This window comes from Emys orbicularis, chromosome 25 (genome assembly GCF_028017835.1).
Source record: "Emys orbicularis isolate rEmyOrb1 chromosome 25, rEmyOrb1.hap1, whole genome shotgun sequence".
In the NCBI taxonomy this organism is placed as follows: domain Eukaryota; kingdom Metazoa; phylum Chordata; order Testudines; family Emydidae; genus Emys; species Emys orbicularis.
This window is the reverse complement of record NC_088707.1, coordinates 2,052,117-2,075,627: the sequence shown is the minus strand read 5'-3', so window position 1 is coordinate 2,075,627 and position 23,511 is coordinate 2,052,117. Positions and strand designations below refer to the sequence as shown.

Sequence of the window (23,511 nt, the reverse complement as noted above, 5' to 3'; positions counted from 1 at the left end):
TTACCGGCCTGTGCCCGCCGGCCGCTCGCAGGCTCCTTTTGTTCCGCGCCCGCCCCACGGCCCATCTGGCTAGATGCGCTCCCCGCGCGGGGATTGGGCCGCGCGCCCCCCACGTGCTCCTGGCGCGAGCCGGGGCCCCGCCGCCTGCCCGGGGTGGCTCGCAGGGGCTTATGGGACTTGTAGTTCTTTCCCCTCGCCCCGCCCCTGGGCTGGGCACAGGAGCGCGCGTGGGGTGAGGCGAGCGGCCGTGCCAAGCGCTGACACTGCAGCCCGCCATTGGGCAGCTGGCCGTGGTTTGACGGGACACGCCCTCGGCCGGGAGCCGGGGCAGGGGCGTTGAATTGCGTGGTCGCCATGTCAAGGAACTGATGCTCGGAGGCCGCCCTGGGATTGGGAAGGCGGACGAGCTGCAGCCAAGGGTTGCATCGTGCACCGACCGGCCCGCCACAGGCAGGAGCCCAGCCCGGAGCCAAGCGGGGCCTCTCCCGGCACCTGCTGGCGAGAGGCAGGCTAGGAAGTGCTCCGAAGCGTCACAGCCTTGGCAAGGAGGGCGGCTGGGGGTGTTGCAATCTCCTGCATCCACCTGTGGCTCTAGAGAAAGCTACCTGCCTGTGTCTGCAGCTACCATCCCATTGCATAAATAATTGCCTGGGCATCCTTTGGGGTATGCTGTAAGCATCTCCTGATAACAGATGACATGTCCTTTCCTTTGCCCTTCTTGCTGCCTTTCATCTGAGGCTCTTCAAGTACTTTATAAACATGAATTAACCCTCTTACCCTGCCCTGGGGGAGAGACAGTAATCTAGGGTGGTCTCACTGTGGCGATGGGTGCCCTAGATAGGTTTGGATCACTTCCTGCACCCCTCACCTCAAGCCTGTCAGCCCGCCACACCTCCCTACCATAGCACTGCCTTCCGATGCATCCCCCACACCTCCTTCTACTCTCTGGGGTCCTCCCCAGCGTGGCATGGCACCAGGACGACTTCTTGGCCAACCAGGCCCCCCACCCTCAACATGCTTCTCCCATGCAGCCTATCGGTGCTAATCTGCCACCAAGTAAAGCGTGATTATTTGTAGGAGTAGAAGGAAAACACTAATTGCAGCAACACTTTGGGACTGAACCCCATCACCTGGGCCTTGTGGTTTAACTGTGGTCAGCTGCCTTTTCATAATAATAAAATAATAATGATTGTTAATATTTTGTACTTACAGGTGCTCTTGATACAGTGTGGGTCAGTATCATTTACACATGGAAAACCTACCTGAGGAGCAGAGAGGCTAAGAAGTGAGCCCCACGATGCATCAGTCAGGAACAGTACCCAGCAGTCCTGACTCCCCATCCTGTGCTCAGTTAACAGATGTCTCATTTTTAGATCACAAGCTCCCAATAGCAGCCACCAGGCCGTTTCTGCTTGCCAGAAATAATCACTGTCCATTATTTTTTTGCTGATATTTCCAATCTGTGACTAAAGCAAATATTTATGTCCTTATGTTCTTACGTTATTTTCAACTTTCTAGTACTTTGCTCTTCTATCGCACCACTTAACAGAGGCTACCTAGGGCCCAGATCCTGCAGTGAGATCAACACAGACACAGGGGTCTGCCTTCATGATCTTGCAGGATTGGGATGTCAGTGTGTTACAAACACTCATCCTCCTAACTCTCTTGAGGTCAAAGAGACTTAAATCCTCACTTATACTTGGAGGAACCGAGGCTCAGAGGGGTGAAGTGACTTGCCCAAGTTCGGACAGCGAGTCAGTGATAAAGCCATGAACATGCCAGTCCTCTTCTCTGAACATAAGAAGATGTTCCCTCCTTGAGATTACTACTATACCCACAGTCAACATGCTGCCAATAGAAATTAGTTACCGCTGACTGTCCTGAGTTCTCTCTCTTTCCTCTCAGGAGCCCAGGATTTGTGACCCTGAATCCGAACCTTGGTCTATCTCAGGGGTAGGCAACCTGCGGCACGCGAGCTGATTTTCTGTGGCATTCACACTGCCCGGGTCCTGGCCACCGGTCCGGGGGACTCTGCATTTTAATTTAATTTTAAATGAAGCTTCTTAAACATTTTAAAAACCTTATTTAGTTTACATACAACAATAGTTTGGTTATATATTATAGACTTATAGAAAGAGACCTTCTAAAAATGTTAAAATGTATTACTGGCACGTGAAACCTTAAATTAGAGTGAATAAATGAAGACTTGGCACACCACTTCTGAAAGGTTGCCGACCCCTGGTCTATCTAGTCTGGTATTCACACCCCACTGTCCCTCCACCAATGGACAAGGGGGTCTCTCATGCCACGAAGCTTGTGCAACACTGTACATGAGATCAGTTTACCCACTGGAGCGTGAGATAGGATTAGCACATGCAACTGCAAATATTGACCAGGAAATTCTCTAGCCCTTTTCAAAACCCAGCCTCAGGTTTTGACTTTTCCTAAATGAAGAGGTTAATCAAGGGTCTGTAACATTTAATTTGTTGGGATCAGAACCCCACCCAGGCTGGACTCACTGGTTCCAAGTACCATTTTCTGAATATGCCAGACAACTACCACACCCACTGTGAATCAGCTGGCTGGAAGAAATGTGCTAGACATTAAACTTAGCAGGGCTTTATCCAGGGCCAAATAAAGTCAAAACTAACATGTTCTGATAGTACAAGGGAGACGCAGATTCTTTCAGCCACCATTTCCCTTTGCCTGGAGGTATGAGAGAGTGTCAAGATGCCATCTCTGCACCAGAAGATTGTCAACCCAGATTGACTAATCCCACCTAGGCATCAGATTCAGGGCCTGCCTCCTCAGTACCTTTGCCTCATTCAGAACCTCATGGGACGACCAGGCAGAAGAACCAGTTGTGTGTGTCAGCAGTGACTGTGGAGTATTTACATAATCACTTTCTTTCTGTGACTTGGCTGCAAGACGAGCATGCTCCAGGCTTCCCTGCTGTTCTTCCAGGGCGATGCTTCCAGCAAGGAGTTTGGAAACATCCAGCCACGTGACCAAAGTCATACAGAAGACGACTGATTCCACATTCTCAACAGGTCAGAGTTGACTCAGGATAAACTGGTGACAGTGACCAAAGGTAAGCAGCATACTGTACCAATGGCTAGAGCGGTTCCCAAGAGATTTACTTACACAACAGGAGTATGTCTAGCCTGATTTCCTAGAACTTCCTGGACCCCATATTAATGTGGCCTGGGCTTTTCCTCTCCTCCCCTTCAGAGCAGTGAGCAGCTCCATCTCTGCTCTCATCACTGCCTACCTATGCTCCTCTAAAGCTTCTTTCCTGCCCACTCCCCTGGCTTCCTTCACCCACTGCTGACTTTGAGCCACTTTTCACATGGCCCTTGTGCCTGAAACAGCCTCCAGAGAGAAATGCAACAAGCACCTCTTTCCTTCAGCTCACATCTGAAAACCCAGCTGGTCTGCAAGGCCTCCAAGTGATAAAATAACCCAAGTGCTGCACTCTGTCCATTCTCTGTGCTGGCATGGATTGGGATTCTAGTCACAAATGCATTGGGGCAAGGGTTCTGCTGCTCTGCTGTTTTAGCCACCTTTGGTCTCTTATTCTTAGATTGTAAATTTTCTGGGGCAGGGAACGACTCTCTCAATGCATTTGGACAGTGTCTAGCACGGTGGGGCCCTGACCCCTAGCTGCGGCTCATACACACTGCTGCAAAACAAACAGTAAATAACAACAAGGGCTGTGCAGAGTGATGAGGCAATATTCAGAGTCTTACCTGGACTGTAAAACCGGGCAGGCACTTCCAAGGTAAGACAGGGTAATTGTTTCCAGCTCCTCCACAGCCTTCCATTGGGATTCTGTTTGCACATGGTCTCACTAAGGGCCAACCCTGCTCCAGCTTGTATTTCACAGACCTCTGACAGTTACAGGGTTTGGCTGGGAAAGTCGTGCTACACAGCCCTCTTTGGCAGAGCAAGAGCGAAGGGCACTAAAGAAATCCCATAGAAGGTCAGACCAACATTATGACCCCTCTTAGAAAGAGGTGCACAAGGGGGCCAGTCCCACATCCAAACAGCAAGGATCACAACACAGGGGTGGCACTAGGCCGAGTGCACAAGTTTATATATATGGGGTCCCAGGTAACAGGCTGCAGTTTCCATCGCAGGCATTAGGAGATGAGCCTGTGGCTCTGGGTGGGAGGCAGAATGGTTAGCCAGGGGTCTGGAAGCCAGGACTTCCAAGTTAGTGTTGTTTGTGTTACAGCATCCTGGAGGGGCTGGGAAGTGAGGAGCTGGAGGAGGCAGGGACAAGGCATCAGAGAATGGGGAGAAGGGAGGTTTGGGGGGCAGGGAAGTGGGGGGACCAGGGGGCTGGCAGGGACAAGGTACCAGGGAAGGGGGGGTTGGGGGGCAGGGAAGTGGGGGACCAGGGGACTGGCAGGGACAAGGCACCAGGGAAGGGGGAGCTGGGGGGGCAGGGAAGTGGGGGCTGGGGGGGCAGGGACAAGGCACCAGGGAAGTGGGGAGCTGGGGGGGGCAGGGAAGGGGGGAGCTGGGGGGGGCAGGAAAGTGGGGGCTGGGGGGGGCAGGGACAAGGCACCAGGGAATGGGTAGGGGCAGGGAAGTGGGGGGACCACAGGGCTGGCAGGGACAAGGCACCAGGGAAGAAGGGGCTGGGGGGCAGTGAGACGTGGGAGGGGGGCGGAAGCTGCAGGGCAAGGGGCGAGGAGCCCCCCCCTCGGCCGGGGGCGGGGGCCCCGCGGGGGTGTGGTAGGTGCCCGCCCCCCGGAAGTCCGGCGGCGGTTGCCAGGCAGCGGTTGCCGGGCGGCGGCGGCGGGCCCGGGCCGATGGAGGACGCGGAGGGCGAGGGGCTGAGCGGGACCTTCCCCAGCCTCATGGCCGAGGGGGCGCTGCTCAGCCGGCGCGGGGAGCACGGCAAGGCGCTGGCCAGCTTCACCAACGTGAGGGGCTGAATTCTGCACATCGCTCATGAATATTCATGAGCATTGACCCCCCGGGTAGCTGGGGGGCGAGAGGGTTGGTGGGGGGCGCTGAAACCGGGCCAGGCGCGGGACGTGGGGCAGGGGGACGGGTGATGGGGCGTGGGGCTGTGGCACGTGTGGCGGGGGGTTTGGTGCTCCGGAGCGAGGGGATGTGGGGCAGGGCTGGGGTGACGTGGTGAGGGGATGTAGCAGGAGGGGTGGTGCACAGGAGCGAGGGGACGTGGCACGTGCGTGGCAAGGATTGTGGGGCACAGGAGCGAGGGGATGTGGCACGCGCATGGCAGGAGGTGTGGTGCACAGGAGCGAGGGGACGTGGCAGGCACGTGGCAGGGATTGTGGGGCACAGGAGCGAGGGGATGTGGCACACACGTGGCAGGGATTGTGGGGCACAGGAGTGAGGGGATGTGCACGCGCGTGACAGGGGTTGTGGTGTACAGGAGCGAGGGGATGTGGCAGGCATGTGGCCAGGGGTGTGGGGTGCACAGGAGTGAGGGGACGTGGCAAGCATGTGGCCAGGGGTGTGGTGCACAGGAGTGAGGGGATGTGGCACGTGCGTGGCAGGAGGTGTGGTGCACAGGAGCGAGGGGACGTGGCAGGGATTGTGGGGCACAGGAGCGAGGGGATGTGGCACGCGCGTGGCAAGGATTGTGGGGCACAGGAGCGAGGGGATGTGGCACGCGTGTGGCACACAGGAGTTAGGGGATGTGCACACGCGTGGCAGGGGTTGTGGTGCACAGGAGCGAGGGGATGTGGGGCAGGGCTGGGGTGACGTGGTGAGGAGATGTAGCAGGAGGTGTGGTGCACAGGAGCGAGGGGACGTGGCACGCGCATGGCAGGAGGTGTGGTGCACAGGAGCGAGGGGACGTAGCAGGCACGTGGCAGGGATTGTGGGGCACAGGAGCGAGGGGATGTGGCACGCGTGTGGCAGGGGTTGTGGCGCACAGGAGCGAGGGGACGTTGTGAGACTTTGTTCCTGAATGCCTGGGAATCACTTTGAGATCTGGCTTGGAGGGTGTCCCAGATGTGCAGCAGGTTCTATCAAATACAGATGCCGGTGTGTGCTTCCTGTGCTGACAAGCCCAGCACCTCTGTGACTGAATGCTTCTCTGTGTTTGCATCCCAGGCTCTGCAGCTGCAAGCAGGGGACAAGCACTGCCTGGTCGCCCGGTCAATGTGTTACCTGAAACTCGGGGACACAGAAAATTCCCTGAGAGATGCAGAAGCCTCTCTTCAAAATGACAAAACATTCTCCAAGGTAAATGGCATTAAGGGGACAAGGGACGGGTGTGTACCTAGGGCAGCCTTCAGTGAGTGGGGCATCAAGGGTACATCTACACTGCAAAAAACAAAGCTGCAGCTGGGTCTCTCAGGGCTTGTGTCTACGGACATGTGGTCAAAGGTCTTGAACTAGTGTGCTAAAAATAGCAGTGTAGACATTCCCGCTCATGTTGGAGTGGGGCCCTGTGACCACCCCCCTTGACTGGGTTTCAGAGCTCGAGTGGGAACATTGTCTATACTGCTCTTTTTAGCACCAGACAGGAGTCCAAGTCATAGACCCAGGCTCTGAGACTTGCTGCTGTGGCTTTTTGTTTTTTTTTGCCGTGTAGACATACCCCAAGAAGCCAGAGGGGAGCAGCAGGTTGTTAGTCTCCTCTTCCTCACTCTTTGTTCCTGCTCCAGAGCAGGAGATCAGAGCTGCGGGTGAGTTGCTGAATCTGCCCTTGTGTTGCCTGTGCTCAGCGCAAGCCCCGCCTGTTCTGTCAGGAGAGAGGGTTGTCTGGAGAGCTATTCTCCTGTCCAGTTGAAAATCCCACATTCCACAGGGAGACTCTAGTTTCAGTTGAGGTTTACTGGACACACTCGCGCTATATTCCAGCACCACGTAAACAGCTGTAAATATTTACCGTCTAACAGCAACAGGGGCCTGATCTGGCACCCCTACCCCTTATAGTGACCCCAAGGAAGCGAAGGAAACTCACCTGAGTCATGGTTGCAGGACAGGGCTTTATCCTTGGCACAGATGAGATGGCCCATAGTGCTCTCCTCACTGCTTTGGGCGTTGGTCTTTGTTGCGTTCAGACGGTTTGTTTCCTTTGTTGCAGGGACTTTACCAAAAGGCTGAGACCCTGTACACCATGGGCGACTTTGAATTTGCACTAGTGTATTATCACCGAGGCCACAAACTACGTCCAGAGCTGCAGAAATTCAGGCTAGGAATTCAGAAAGCTCAGGAAGCGATTGACAACTCTGTCGGAAGTAAGATGTAACCGTTTATTGATAATGCAAGCATATCCCAAAGCAGGCAATTCAGTAGCTGTTGACATTATATTAGTTCCTCGTGTGCTCAGAGAATGAGAGGACATTGCACAGCAAGATCTGTCTGCCTCCTGAATCACATGCATAATTGTCATTCTCAGCTGAGGTCAGGGAATTCCCAATAGGGTCCAACCTGTATTATTGGCCAAATGTATATTTTGTTACAGTATCTAATTACTCCCCAGTAATACCGATTCAGGTGTAGACCTGGCCCTCCTGATCCGTGCAGTCATTACCCTATGCTTGACTATTGCAACTTACATCTACGAACAAAGCCCCAACCCCTGAAAATGTTCCAGCTAGTACAAAACGCAGTAGCCCATCTGCTTAGCACCCTGCTGCTCTTCTCTTTGCACTGGCTCCCCACCGACTACAGAGTCCATTTCAAGGTCTCTGTCCCGATGTTCAGAGCCTTTCAGTGAAATTCATCTCAGCTTCCTGAAGCCACATCTCCCGCTGTGACCCTGACCTCCCATGACAGCTGATCTGCATGGGACCCGTGAAACTCTCAACCAGTAGGGAGAGGCAACACTTTCCTAGGAGCTAGACTTAGACTAGAACTCAATCCAGCCAGAGGCAAAAGTGATCTAAGGCCTTGCTGTGTTCAGAGCTAGATATAAAACTCATTTCTTCCACTTAGCCTTCCCTTGTCTTCACAAGGATGCGCAGTACACCCACTCATGGACAGACAGCATGCCTATTCACAGACACACATCACACCCCCACTTATGGACATACACACACCACAGCAACTTTGAGACAACACCTACCCACACGGGACACACATAGACATGGAGTGACGGACCCACTTCCCCGACACGCACAGAACACAGAGACTTGGACTGACAGTGCACCCACCCACCCACAAAAACAAACAGACATGCTCATCAGAAATCAAACTATTTCTTCTGGAGACTGGGAAAGAAGCAAGAGACTACCGTTAATTTATCTGTATTTTCATGTAACTGGGAGGCTTCTGGACACTACAGCAATGGAGCCCATGAACACCTAGCTAGATAGTCTGAGAAACCCCCCCCCCCCCCCCCCCCAGGCTGGTCTAAATAGTCTTGTTCTGACTCTCCCACCCGAGGAGACTCGTTAGAACAGTGTCTGAATCTCCTTTCCCCCTTCTGGCTTGGCCAAAGCAGAGCGCTATCTCCCACTTCTGTGTGCGTTGCCAGCAGGCAGTTAGACTGGCAGAGTTGAGAGCCACTGTCTGAGTCAGAGAGGGGTATTTTGCTCTAAATATTGACAAATATGATTTAGAAATAACTCTCTGGGCTGGTGGAGGTCCTGGTGTCCCACTCTGGTACTGCCCCATCTGGCTGTTTAACTGGCCTGTTGTCTCTTGTCTTATAGGTAGATTGTTAGTTCTTTAGGGCAGGGACTGTCTTTTTGTTTTATTTGTACAGTGCCTAGCGCAATGGGGCCCTGATCTGTGGTTGTGACCCCTCGGTGCTACCGTAGGGGCCACAATAATAATAATTATTAAAAATAGATACAGCTGAGCTGTTTCTCTGAGCTGCAATTCCTGCTTTTAGACTGAAGAGAGGGATACAGAACTTGCCACATATTTCAAATAAACTCCAGGGCCTGTGCGTTGCAGTTCTTGAATGTTTACAAGTATGTTTTTCTCCATCTGCAGGTCCTTCCTCAGTTAAACTGGAGAATAAAGGGGACCTCTGCTTTTTAAGCAGGCAGGCAGAGGTATGGTGTGAACCGCTTTCTCTTGGGACGCTCACTAGAGATACCACAGTGCTAACCTGGGGGAGCCTTTCTGCAGTCACATCAGAACTACTTCTGGGGTCAGCCCAGTGTGCCATACGGGGCAGACCATTCTGCCTTCTCCTTGACGTTTTGTGTAGCTCTGTCAGGAGAGAGCACCAGCCCAGGAGAACCTGAATGCCTGATCTGGCACCTTTCCACCAGCAAAACCCCCACTGCTTTCAAACAGACTATCACACAGGAGGGAGGTGGTGGAATCTCCTTCCTTAGAGGTTTTTAAGGTCAGGCTTGACAAAGCCCTGGCTGGGATGATTTAGTTGGGGATTGGTCCTGCTTTGAGCAGGGGGTTGGACTAGATGACCTCCTGAGGTCCCTTCCAACCCTGAGATTCTATGATTCTATGAAAGAGAGGACATTAAGAGCATCTGTGTTTGTGTCTAGCCATGGGCCCAAATTCTGCTCGCCTTACTCACAGGAGTACTTTCCATCAATTTCAGTGGGGCCAGGATCAATCTGTAGCATCGACTTTGGTCTGACTTGCTGTTTAAGGTTAAACTTTTCAAAAGTGGCCACTGATTTTGGGTGGCTCAAATTTTTGGGTGCCCAGCTTGAGGCACGTGGCTCCTCGGGAGCGCTGAACACCCACAGCTCCAGTTTGACATCAGCGGGAGCAGCGAGTGCTCAACTCTGCAGAAAATCAGCCTTCAAGGGCCTGACTTTCCGAAGGTCCTGCAGAGTCCCGGACTCCATCTGGAGCCGTGGCTCCTCAGCAGCTGTGGAAATCAGGACCAACATGTCTAAAGTTGGGCATCCAGAAATAGAGGCCGCCATCGTCAGTGGCCACTTGGGAATATGTCGCTGAATGTGCTTAGGAGAAGTATAGTAACTTTAAACTGTCGAGCCATCCCAGGATGTATTTATTATGGGTGTGTTTTGAAACTGGATTAGGATTTGGGATGGGAAGGCCTGGGGGGATCTTGCCCCCAACACCCTTTCTCGGACTGTGGAGGGCTAGATGCGCCCCCCCCCCCGCCCCCCCCAAGCCTGCATGCACTGAGACTAGCACTGGTCAGATGGAGTCACTCCAGAGCAGTGCAAGACACTCTCTCTCCGAAGGGGCAGAACTCCTGGTTTTATAAAGCTGCTGTCCTAGGGAGCGAGTTACTTTGATCCCCACTAGATCAACAGGCTGGTCTTGTGCCTGTGTCATTATCTCCTTCGTGAATAAGGAATTTGGGAAGTGGATCCAAAAGCGAGCCCTTTCTGCTTGTGTCAGTCTCCCTCTCCTCTGCGTCCTTCTGTTTTGTTCTGCGGCAGAGCAAAAAAGTGAAGCAGAAACTTCAGGTCAAAGCCCCCAAAAAGGATCAAAAGCAGCAGAGTAAAGTGGGGCCCATCAGGAATGAAAAGACCGAACGGCAACTTCTTGGAGAGCTTTACGCTGACAAGGCCTACCTGGAGAAACTCCTCAAGGATGAAGGTCTTTATTGTATTTAACTAAATATAACATGTTATTCCTCTTGATTCAATCAAATCCATTTTTTCCCTTTATTCTGTTATTCATGACTACCAGGGGACGCATCACCCCTTGCGTAGCACATACTAGTGTTTGCAGTTGTCCCAAACCTACAAATTACTTGATCCAGATTGGTACAAGTTACTCAAGTTTCCAGGACCAGTGTTTGTAACAATGTCTAAATAAGTTTTATCCTTTATACTTCCTTATTAGTTAAATAGCAGCATTCTGTAATGAGCAGTTCAGTTATCCACTAACACCAGCCCAAAGCACTCAACACCAATCAAAATAAAAAGCAGAAATTATATTATTTTAAGTACAAATGTCCTAGTTGATTAGATAAATTAGTGTTTGAATTAAGTGGAAGGCACCAGTAACTGAGTTTTGCTTTGGATTGATCAATGTCATGGTTTTGCTGCTAAGGATCAAGATATGGGATTCAGAAAAGGATCAGATTTCTGAGTTGGGCAGAAAATGCATCCCTATTTAATTAGTTTTCTTGAGACATATTTCCCCAGGAACATAGGAGAGTTTGAGGCTTTAGTCCCCTGTTACCTCGTGTTATGTTACCAGTCTTCATAACTTGCATGGGTCCATCCTGTCTTCTGAGACTTTACAAGTTCTCCCAGTATTCCATGGGGACAATCCCTGGAATCCAGAGTGCCTACATTCCGTTAAGGGGCCATCTACCCTATAAGTGGATCAGATAGTTTCTCATCTTCCGCTGTGGCCCAGTGGGACTGGTGTCCAGATCACCAAACTTCACCACCACTAGTGCTCACTGGGCCTCTCCTGGGTTGTTTCACCATTGAAGAGAAGTATTAAAGGGGCCTTGGACACTGACTCTTACTGGTCACACCTACATGGCAGGTTTAGGCACGACAGCAGGGGGTGGTGAGGTGGTGGGGAAAGCTAGCCGTGCCACCACCCATGCTGTGTCTGTTCCAGGGATTATTAAAGGACTTAGTCTCCGGGGCGCTCAGTCGGGGGCTTGCACTAAAAATGTTCCCATCCTCCTCACATCATGGCTTCACTCCTCAGATCCTTTAATACTATCTCCTGGTTCTGCCTTTCGCTGATTTCCAGACTTGATGAAAAGCAGCACAAAGCACGGGATGACAGTGGAGGACCTGATCCTGGGCGGCATTAACTACCTGGACACCCGCACCGAATTCTGGCAGCAGCAGAAGCCCATCTACGCCCGCGTGAGAGACCGCAAGCTCATGCAGCAGAGATGGCTCCCAGAGAGAAAGCGAAAGCCATCGGAAGTTGCCAGATACATCCTGAAGAGCATGGAAGAAATCGATATGTGTAGGTGTCCCATATGGAAGCAACAAGAGCGTTGTGACTGGTGGGCAGCTACAGACCAGATCAGCAGGAGCACTGCGTTCAGAGGGTTATTTCCTAACGCGAGCAGGTTTAAAATTGTGTTCTGCTTTTCCCTGCCTTTCCCAAACAATATTTTAGTATAGAATTTAACACACTGGGGTATTTTCCAGCTCCTCCTATACTCAAGGTATCCCAGAGCGCTGTACAGAGCAGTGCTTTGGACACTAGAACTCTGTAGGCAAATGCAGTGTGCTTAGCAAATGTCCCACCCAGCCTGGGACATTGGAGAGGCCAGGGCATTGGTTCTTCTCTACCTTAGTTGAAAAGTAACAAGGATAGAGAGGGCTAGAAGGATGAAGAATCTGCAGGGAAGGGTCTGGAAGGGAGGAGAGAGGGATCCAAGCCATGTCTGTTCAGTGTTTTAACTCATAAGACCTCCGTCATCATCACTGAGGCTCAGTTCCTTTCACTTGCCACAGAATTGCCCCCAAATGTGGCAGATGACAGAGCTACGCAGCGTAGTCTGGTGGTTTAATTGCCACAGCACTGCACAAAGCTGGGATAGGTACTAGAGCCGCGTAGCCCAGCGTGATGGACTGACCTGTAAGAGATGCTATAGCCGGTGTTGCGTTTAGCACTTACTCTCAGATGACACATTCAGCTCCCGCGCTGCACGACTAGATTCTCCCAGTCCATCTTCCGACTGTGGGTCTGATTCTCCATTGTCCTGCACGAGGGGTTTTCATTTGCACCTGTGCAAAGTGAGTGCAAAATGGTACCAACGCAGTTTTACCTTGGTGGCAGTATTTCACACCCACTTTGCACAGCTCTAAATGGCTCCCCGAAGAGCCAGTGGAGAATCGGGCCTGTGTCTCCCCAGCTGTCCCGGTGCCCCGGACTTGGTGCTGAGCGCTCCTCTCTCTGTGCTTCTAGTGCTGACCAGTAGCTGCCCTGAAGGAAGCTGTAAGAAAGCTGAGCATGTGCTAAAAACAATTCAAGGTTGGTCTGAGGATGAAATTCCCAACAAGAACGAACTGATTGGAAACCTCTACAGCTGCATTGGGAATGCTCAGATCGAGATGGGGCAAATGGGGAGAGCACTGCAGAGTCACAAGATGGATCTGGAGATCGCCAGGGAAAAGTGAGTGCTCCAAAGCCCGATGTAGGAGGTAGCAGTGGCGGTAGGAGCTCAGGTGGGAAGGGCACACTACCTGACTGAAGGGCAATTCTCAAATAATGCTTTGACTTTCTATAGCACTGCTCTTCTGGGGACCTGATGGCTCTAGACACAGTCATTACCTGCCCTCACAGGATCCACTGACATATCATCATCACCATGGTACAAACAGGGAGGATGAGGCAGAACAATGTATGTGTCCTGCCCCAGGACACAAACCAAATCCATGTCAGAGCCAGGGCTGGCACCCAGGGCTCTTGATTCCCAGCCCCCCGCCCTGCCCCAGGCAACACTTCCACCTAAGAAAATGTTATAATCCGATTTCTTTATAGGTTTCCTGGCTGGGGAAATCATTTTCATTTGAGTCATGATGTCAGGACCCAGTAGGTACAGCCACCCGCTCCTGCAGAAAACGTTCTGCAGGATCTCTCAGGCGGCAGAGAACGGAGTAGATTGGGCTTTATATAGTCCTCTCCTAATGGAGTTTTGCAGAGCACTTCACAAAGCAAGGAGGTGCCTGTTGGGCGTGTTTGGGTTTTTGCCGCCAGTGCAGTGATCAGGCAGGGAGGAAGCATCCTCTAGTGGTTAAAGTGCAGGACAGGAGTGAGAAGATGTGGGTTCTGCTGTTCACTCACTGTGACACCTGGGGCAATGCATTTAGGGTATGTCTACACAGCAACTAGATGCCTGTAGCTGGCGCAGCAAGGAGACAGTCCCACAGCCTGAGCCTGAGTCAGCTGGCACAGGCCAGCCATGGATTTTTCTTTGCTGTGTAGACATACCCTTAGTCCCCCTCTGCCTCAGTTTCTTCCTTTGTAAGCTGGGGATAGTAAAACTGGCTCATATCAGAGGAGGGGAGTGAGGGTTAGGTCATTAACGTTTGTAAAGAACACTTAGAGCTCACCAGGGTGCATTATTATAAAGCGAGTAGCCGTTAGCGTTGACCAATAGCTCACACAGAGCACTGGACAGCAGAGCCAGGTTACTGAGAGCGAGCGAATACAGACCAGGACACTGGGATTCTCCTTTTCAACTATTTAAAAAAGCTGCTTTGTTTCTTTAACTGCCACCAGAGACATGGCATCTGTCTCAGCGCAGGGCCCATTTAAAATTGCAGTGGGGTACTATTAGCTTGAAATCTACTTAACAGAACAGAAAAATGAGTTAAAAGTACTTTTAAGTACTACGTCTGCCCCTTACTCGCCCCTACAAACGGTACACTTTCCAAATACCAAATGCTTTTCTCGCCCATGCTGCTATGTGAAAATCCACACCACTGACTGACTACACAGAGGGAACAGTGGAAGTGACTGCACACAAAAAGTGTGTTATCAAATGCACACAAAAAAAATTCAAACAAACAAAAATGGATAAAGCAGAACCATTCCACCCCACTTATCTCTTCCAGCTACAGTAATCTTAGGTGTTACTTAGAACAGTAGTTGGTAAAAAGTATTTCAAACTGACAGTGTTCCTTTAGTGCTGTCTGACATTGTTCTGTGAGCTCACTGAACAGTGAATCTCCAAGAGAATATAGAGAGAGCCTAAGAAAATGCAGGATTATTCAGGGGCAAGACTCTTTGAAGACCTCTTTCTTTCACTTCAATGCAGTGATCTGCCAGATGCCGTCTCCAGAGCCCTTGACAACATTGGCAGGGTTTATGCCAGAATTGGCAAATTCCAGCAAGCTATTGACACGTACGTAACATTCATAACATAACAGGTAAGAGAGCAGATTTACAATTAAATGGGCGTTGCTTGGTCCATGTATTTAATTACGCTGTCAGCAAGGGGCACTGCTGGTGCCAGCTGTGATGTGGACACCCCCCACTAGGAGCTGAACTGGACAGGCCACTGAACAGCCATCAGACGGTAACAATTTCCAATTGCAAGGATTGATCTTGCCTTGATTCAAACCGGCAGCCCTGAGAGTAAATGACTTTGTAACCCAACCCCCAGAGTCTTCCAGACTTTCTGACTTGCTCTCTTTCCAAACATCTAAGAAGCCACAGCATAATAGACTCTGGGTAATGGCAGCGTCTGGAACCCTTGTAAGGGTTTAAAAAGCCAAGAGACAACACTATGCTGGGCCTAGGGCCGTAGAAGTAACTTTCTTTTCCTGTGTAAAGATGGGAGGAGAAGATCCCACTGGCAAAAACCAGCCTGGAGAAGACGTGGTTATTCCACGAAATTGGCCGATGTTACCTAGAGCTCGATAAAGCCGCAGAGGCCCAGGATTATGGAGAAAAATCCCTCCAGTCAGCGGAGGAGGAGGGCGATGTTGAGTGGCAACTCAATGCTAGCGTGCTGGTGGCACAAGCACAAGGTAAAGACATTGTTGCAAAATTTGCTTTAAAGACGGCAGACCTTGAGTCTACTCCCCAGCTTCATTCAACCTGCCTGTGCCTTACAAACAGCCCCACAGTCTCATCCGAGCAAAAGTCTTTTCAAGACAGGCTCACTGGGCTAACATAATAGTTTTCTCTCGTTCTTAGTCCTGCATTCAAATGGATTCTTGTTTGTCTGTTACAGTGAAACTCCAGGACTTCCAATCTGCAGTTATGAACTTTGAAAAAGCTCTTGAGAAGGCCAAACTCATTCATAATGATGCAGCTCAGCAGGCCATCATCATCGTAAGTGATTTACTGTAATCGAGAGGAGTTTCGGAGTAACGTGCATAAGTTACTGACCACTGTTGTTCTCAGCCTGTGGTCTGTGGGGCCAGGGACCCAGAGCAAGGAGGGAATGCCAGCTGGCAGCTGGGGGATGAGGAAATGAAATGTATCACAAGAGGAACAAGGCAGTCTCTGTCCCACAATAAAAAACATATGAAACCTCTTGAGTTAGAAAACTCGGTCCCAATGCAAGCTAATGCTGGAAATATATGGGGTAAAATCTTGGACCTGTTGGAATCAGTGGCAGAACTTCTATTGACTTCAGTGTAGCCAGGAGTCAAATTCTGTCTTTCATTGCATCCAGGTGCATGCCAGCATGCTCGTGGCCAGCAACTGGAATGGGAGGTTGAATATGGCCCCCCTGTTCTGGCCTCTCTGAAATATTATGGAGAGACTACTCTGCATGACCTCCATGACAGGAACATCATGGGTATTGGCTATGAATTGGGGTACATGATTTGCATGTTATTGGCACATATGCTTGCTGCCCTAGCAATGGTCTGCATGCATAGGTACTCCTCCAGGTTATTCATAATCTCATTGGAGTAGATCCCACTGGGCTGATCTCACCCAGTGTTTCAAAACACAGAACAGTGCTTCTGCAGCATGAATGTGTGCCTGTTCGGGGATCCCTTAAGTGGGTTTCCGAGCACAGGGGAACCACCTCTAATGTTTAGTTAAAAATGGGAAAACCAGTGCAAGCTGTGTGGGGTGGGGGTGTAAGGAGCAAGGGATGATCCCAGCTGAAGTGTGCCAGGGAGTATATTAACTAGAGTAGTGCAATCACAATGGGGCGGGGGGTAGGAGCGGAGCAAAGAGGCTTTTCACTGCAGGTAGCTTTAAAGGCACCAAAGGAGTAAGGAGTGATGGGAGAGGGGACAGCAGAGGGGAATAGGACAAACTTTTGAATAGGCCTGTCATGTGACTGCACGTCTAGATTTGTCACTAATTATTCTTGTCAACTTCAGGCCCTAGATGATGCGAACAAAGACTTCATCGAAGAGTTGAGAGCAGAACAAAGGGCAGAGAGACTCGAATCTTTCAGAGGTACTAATTCACCTGGGAATCGGTGTGTAAAACAATGTAGAAAGTTTTGCATATCCCCTTCTCTTCTACCTCATCACAGGACTCTTGGGGGAGTAGCTACCCCCCAGTGAAACGGGCTGGATACCACTGACACTGGAGGGCCATAGGTCTGCCCCCTGCTAGCTCAGGACCCAATCTCTGACCCTCTGCGTGCAGCTGCAGTAGGGAAATTAGGACCCTTTTTTCAGCAGTGGTACTCAGACAGGCTTACACTGTTGGTAGCAATGAAGCAGTTGCCCCATTGCTAAGCAATAAGCACCAGTATTTCCTGTGTACACCCACCCTCTATAAACAGTGTATTGTGGCAGAAGTAATTTCACACAGAGTCACAGAAATGTAGGGCTGGAAGCGACCTGGAGTGATCCCCAGTTCAGCTCCTTGCGCTGAGGCAGGACCAAGGAAACCTAGACCATCCTTGACACATGTTTGTCCAACCTATTCTTAAAAACCCACTAGGATGGGACTCCACAAACTCCCCTGGAAGCCTGTTCCAGTGCTTAACATTCCTTATCATTAGAAAGTTTCTCCTAATATCTAACCTAAGTCTCCCCCTCCTGCAGATTAAGCGGATTACTTCTTGTCCTTAACACGTTTGAAGACTGTTATCAGGTTCCCTCTCTATCTTTCCTCAAGACCAAACATGCCCAGTTTTTTAAACCTTTCCTCTTAGGTCAGATTTTCTAAATTTTTGATCATTTTTGTCGCTCTCTTCTGGACTCTCTCCAATTTGTCCACAGCTTTCTTAAAATGTGGTGCCCAGAACTGGACACAGGACTGCAGCCAAGGCCTCACCAGTGCCAAGTAGAGTGGAACAATTGCCTCCCACGTCTTACATAGAACACTCCTGTTATTACACCCCAGCATGATATTAGCCCTTTTTGCAGAAGAGCTTGCAACCCCTCCCAGCTTGGTGTCATCCGCAGATTTTGAAAGCACACTCTCTACTTCACTATCCAAGTGGAATGAAAAAGTGGAATGAAAATATTGAACAGTACAGAACTCAGGACGGAGCCGTGCAGGACCTCAGTAGATACTCCCCTCCCAGTCTGACAGTGAACCACTGATAGGTACTCTTTGAGTACCATCTTTCAACCAGGTGTGCACCCAGCTCATAGTAATTTAATCAAGACCATCTATCCCTAGTTTGCTTATGAGGATGTCATGTGGGACTGTCAAAAGCATTACTAAAATCAGGATATATCACATCTACTGCTTCCACCCCAACTTCTAGGCCAATAACCCTGTCAAAGAAGGGAATTAGGCTGGTTTGGCAGGATTTGTTCTTGACAAATCCATGTTGGCTATTCCTTATAACTCTATAATTCTCTAAGTGCTCACAAACTGATTGTTGAATAATTTGTTCCAATATATTTCCAGGTATCAAAGTTAGGCTGGCTAGTCTATAATTCCCCAGGTCCGCTTTTTTCTCCTTTTAAAGATAGGTTCTATGTTTGCCCTGCTCCAGTCTTCCAGGTCCTCACATCCTCCAGGAGTCTCTGAAAGATAATTGCTAACGGTTCCAAAATTGCTTCAGCTAGTTCCTTAAGTACCTTAGGGGAAATTTCATCAGATTCTGGCAACTTGAATCTATCTCTATATTCTTTAACTTGTTCTTTCCCTATTTTGGCTTGTGTGCCGTCCCCCTTGTTGATAACATTTATTGTGTTAGGTATCTGCTCACAATTTACCTTGTTAGTGAAGATTGAATCAAGATAGGCATTAAACACCTTAGCCTTCTTGGTGTCATCCGTTGTTAGCTCTCCTTCCACACTAAATAGCAGACCTACACTTTTCTGTGTCTTTCTTTTGCTCCTAATGTATTTATAGAACCTCTTCTTTCTGCCTTTTATGTCCCTTGCTAGGTGTAACTCATTTTGTGCCTTAAACTGTCTGATTTTGTCTCTACCTGCTTGTGCTATTCTGTTGTTCTCACTCTTGCCTATTTGTCCGTGGTTCCACTTTCTGTAGGATTCCTTTGTGATTTTCAGGTCATTAACGAGCTCCTGATGGAGCCATATTGGCTTCTTACTATTCTTCCTATCAGGATAGTTTGCTGTTGTGCCTTTAACATTGTCTCCTTGAGAAACTCTCTGCTCTCCTGAACTCCTTTTCTTCTTAGATTTTCTTCCCATGGATCTTACCTTCCAGTTCTCTGATTTTGTTCAAGTCTGCTTTCTTGAAGTCCATTGTCCTTGTTCTGCTGCTCTTTCTCCTTCCTTTCCTTAGAAGCAGTAGATCTATCATTTCATGATCGCTTCACCCAAACTGCCTTCCACCTTCTGATTTGCAGCCAATTCCTAAAATGGCCATCTCCCAGGTTACTGCCCCCACCTTCTGAAACAAGAAGTTGTCCCCAAGACATTCCAAGGGCTTACTGGACATTTTGTGTTTTGTCAAATTACTTTTCCAATAAACACTTGAGTAGTTAAAGTCCCCCATTACTAGAAGGTCTTGAGTTCTGTTGTGTGTTCTGGAAATGCTTCATCCCCCACCTCCTCCAGATTCGGCGGTCTTCATAGTAGCCTCCTCTGGTGACGTCACCCCTGGTTTCCCCCACTTTTATCTTCACCCAGACTTTCAGCTGGTCTGCCTCTCACCTCCTCAGAACAGAACCTCAGAACGGAAGTATACATTCTTGATGTACAGTGCAACACCTCCTTCCTTTTTCGCCTGCCTGCCCTTCCTGAACAAGCTGTACCCCTCTATCCAAATACTCCAGTCTCGAGATTCATCCCACAGAGTCTCTGCGATGCCAGTTGAGTCATATTTTAGCTTATGGCTCATGCTTCCAGTTTTCTGTTTCTTCCCCATACTCCTGGCATTTGTCTATAGACATATGAAACCATAACATGGCTAGGAACGGTGGCTTTGCTTTTCATCAGTGAGGTGCCGATCCCCAGCTGGTGTAAATCAGCATCTCTCCGATTTCTACGGAGCGATGCTCATTGACACAAACTGAGGATCTGGCCCCAATTCTTTAACACACGTTAGTGCCGTTTGTAAACAAGACATTTTCCAAAACACAAAGTGACTCTTATAAAGATGTTAATTTCTCCAGTGCCCCAACACCACAGTGATGGGCCTAGCAAGAACCTAAATAGACAGTTACAAAACGTGATTGTACCTAATGCTGCGCGAGTATGAGACATGCAGGAAAGAGGAAGTGGGAAAAGCTCCGCTGGCTTTTGGAATCCACCTGAAATAAACTGTATCCAATGTCCCATCACCACCTGAATAACTCCAGTCCCTTGGGAGCAGCCGCAGCAGGACCAGAGTCAGGGCCAGCCTGCAGTGCAGTGCCCCACAAGTATCAGTCCCAACTTGATTACAACAGCCATTGCGTCTTTCCTCCGAACACATGTAACTGCTGTCGACCCTGGGGGGATTACACCAGCACAGTGGGGGCAAAACGAAGTTTAAAAATAGCCCTGAGCTGTGTGATGTGGTTACCTGGGCTGCAGCCACTGGCTGAGGCTGCAAAAGTTGAGGTAACAGGGGAAGAATTCAGTAGAGGATGCAGAGATTTCCATGGATATATATTTAAGTGCTGTATCAACGTTGAGCTGTAGGTGGCAGCATTTGCCACGTTTCCCTGTGACTGCTTGCAGAAGGCAAACAGTCCGCTCAAGCACCAGACATGCCAAACCTGTGAAAAAAATGCTGAAATGGGGCTTGTTTTTGGCTTAATTGGCTTGTGAGTTGCTTGTTGGCTAGTAGCTTGTTGCTTCTTTTTTTTTGATTGGCTCCCGGCAAGCAGGGGTAAGGGGGGGAGAGAGTCAGGGGTGCACAGTGGGCCCACCCCAGTCCCAGACTGCACACCAGGGGGAATCTAGTCACATAGAGTATCAGGGTTCATAGGGACTGGCTTGTTTTGAAATGGGATTAGCTTGATGTTTGGCTTATTGTGAAAGTCGGGGTGTTTATTTACCGCGTGAAAGTTGACAACTGTGTCAAGCATAGAATATCAGGGTTGGAAGGACCTCAGGAGGTCATCTAGTCCAACCCCCTGCTCAAAGCAGGACCAATCCACAACTAAATCCCCAAATCGCCCCCACAAGGATTGAACTCACAACCCTGGGTTTAGTAGGCCAATGCTCAAACCACTGAGCTATCCATCCTACCTTAAAAGATAATAAATGGGTCATTTTGTAAGCCAGGTCTGCAGTGAGGTCCTTGGTGGGTGCTCCAGCTATGGCAGGGTAGGGGGAGTATGGAAGAAAGCAGAGGGCATGATTCTCCACTCATTGGTGCAATCAGGAGTAACACCATGTGCTGATGTGAAACTGGTCTAAGGCTGGCAGGGAGGCAGTGAGAAGGGCCATCCAGGGTCTCACAGAGAACAGGATCACCACAGACCCCTTGTGGGAGAAGCAGCTATGTAACACCGTGGAAGAGAGTATACTCAAATGGATCCTCAAGAGTGATCATATTTGAAATGTTATAAAACTGAAACCATTTTATACGTGTCTGTTACACATAATACCCTGAAAGTTTGGATCCCATATTTATACACTGAAATATACCCGTAATACACAAACTGGGTGGTTAATATAGGTGTAATAGAGCCTCAATTAATATACAACAGGAGGCCCTGCTCCTGCAGTTGGATCTGGGAGGGCAGCCCCAGAGTCTGAGATTGTTATTTAATAAAATAAACAAAAATATAAATGGGGTACAATGTTACAATATCCAGTATATATGTGACTATTATAGAGCTATATAGATCTGAATCCATAAGAATAAATGTTTCAGTATATGCCACTTATTTAAGTATTATGAGAAGAGTGCCAATTTAGTATTTAAATCTTAGCTTCATTCTTAGAGTGCTGTTTGGTCTGACAGCCTGCAGGGTATGCACTGTTCAGAGTTAGGCATGCAGGTCTTGGGCTGGGGTAAATCTCGGTATGTGTGTAACAGATGACTAGTTTGATATACATCCTTCTGTTACGCACTTCTGGGTTTAATGTACCGCCCCTGAACGGGCAAAGGAAAGATCAATGCCCAACCACACCCCTTTTCCCAGCAACATTCTCCCCCACCTCCCCACTGCCCCTGGGTGACTAACCAGAGTTCACCTCTTTTTGTGCAAACATGAATTCCAAACATGCAACTTGCCAGCTCTGACCTGCAACTTAAGCCCTTATTCCAGGGATGAATTTAACCTGTTGAAACAAAACAAAACAGGTGGGGGAGAGGAAAGACTGTATCAATGGGGTGGAAGAGCTTGGCAGCCCTGGTACTCCTCTCCTCTTTAAGTGCTCTCCACCCCTGGAAGGTGCAGCTCCATTCTCTGCTACCTGCTTGGTGGGCAGGAACTCTGCTGTTCTGTTTAAGAAACCTGCAATGGTTTTTTTTCCAGATTATGATTACGACGATGAATACAAGAAAGAAGAGGAGGCAGAGGACCAAAACGAAAGAGAAGAAAACAAACAAAAGGAGATAGAAAAGGAAGAGAATGAGAGAAACGGAAGAGGAGAAAAAGAAGAAGAAAAAGAGGAGACCGAGGGAGAGAAAGGGGAAGATTATGCAGAGCTTCATCAGGATTTGCCTGAATAAAGAGGCAGCATCTCCCCAGGAAACCACTCGTTAGGGTTAAAGTTCAGGAGGGGTTGCTGGCTTTGCAAACTAGTGCATTTTAGTTAGTGTGAAATGGCCCCTATTTCCCCTGGACATGGAGTCAGCCCCTTCAGAATGGGGGCTGCCCTTGCTCTTTGCTGTCCCTTTTAAATAGTTTTTTTTTCATGTTCCCAAGCCCTCCATTCAAGGCTGTTTGGGTTGTTACAGTGGGAGGAGTTCTGTTACTTCCCTCCCCCTCCCAGCCTTTCAGCCTAGAGTTCAGTGCTTAGACGCTTTGCTCATATAGCTCTACCAGTACACTACAGAGGCAAAGTGCACCTACTGTGCCTACAGCTTTCACCGGTAAAAAACTCAGCAACTTTGCCAATGTAGCGTATTCCAGCCCCACTGACAAACTAAGTTATACCAGCAAACGCGCCTACTTGCTGATATACCTGGGTCTTGCTGGTACAGCCATGTCGATCTGGGATCCCATTTCATTACATCCCTGGCTGATGGAGCTATGCCGAGCCCAGGACTCGGACACAGAGTCAGACATTAGAGCGGGCCCAATACTGGACCTGCTATGCAAGGGCAAAAGCCCCATCCACTCCAGTGGACGTGCCGCATGCACTAGCACGACAGCATTGGGCTTTTGCAAGTATATTTGACCCACCATGACAGTTGCACATGGCAAAGCTGGGTAACGTGACAGCAGGATCACGTGCAGCTGACTTATCGGCGCAGGTCCTCCAGGCCACATCCAGCGCTGACTGATTCCCGCAGGCTGTGAGCAAGTGCTGGGGTGAGAGTGGCCTAAGTAAACTGTGTCTTTGAGTCACCGTGCAACCTCCATACCGCCAAGGAAATGTTATTTTTAGTGTATGCGACTTATAAATAAATGATGCCAACAGTGATGGCCACAGCTTGCCTCCTTGAGGGCATGAACTACAGTGCCTAACAGCTAGTGCCTTCTCTGCAGTGCGGGAGGGAGCTGCCCCTGCTGTGCCTTCTCTGTGGGAGCTGGGGGCATAGCGATTGCAGAGCCAGGCAGGGGTCTGCTCCTTTTAGGGCAGTGTGGCTGCGTGCGAGAGGACTAGCCAGGCGCTGCAGCCAGACCCCTCAGTTGTTCACCATAGGCCACGTTTAGGAAGCTAG

General features: G+C 49.7%; 1 protein-coding gene across 1 annotated transcript; it reads left to right on the top strand.

Moving 5' to 3' along the window:
* The first annotated feature begins 4,820 nt into the window (after window positions 1–4,820).
* Window positions 4,821–23,248, top strand: ODAD4 (outer dynein arm docking complex subunit 4). Its single transcript, XM_065422697.1, has 12 exons — window positions 4,821–4,934; window positions 6,100–6,231; window positions 7,079–7,232; window positions 8,938–8,999; window positions 10,335–10,494; window positions 11,617–11,841; window positions 12,793–13,000; window positions 14,648–14,734; window positions 15,166–15,362; window positions 15,569–15,669; window positions 16,680–16,758; window positions 22,157–23,248. Exons 1-12 carry the CDS (start codon window positions 4,821–4,823, stop codon window positions 22,351–22,353), a joined length of 1,716 nt encoding a protein of 571 aa, XP_065278769.1. The 3' UTR covers window positions 22,354–23,248.
* Window positions 23,249–23,511: the final 263 nt, after the last annotated feature.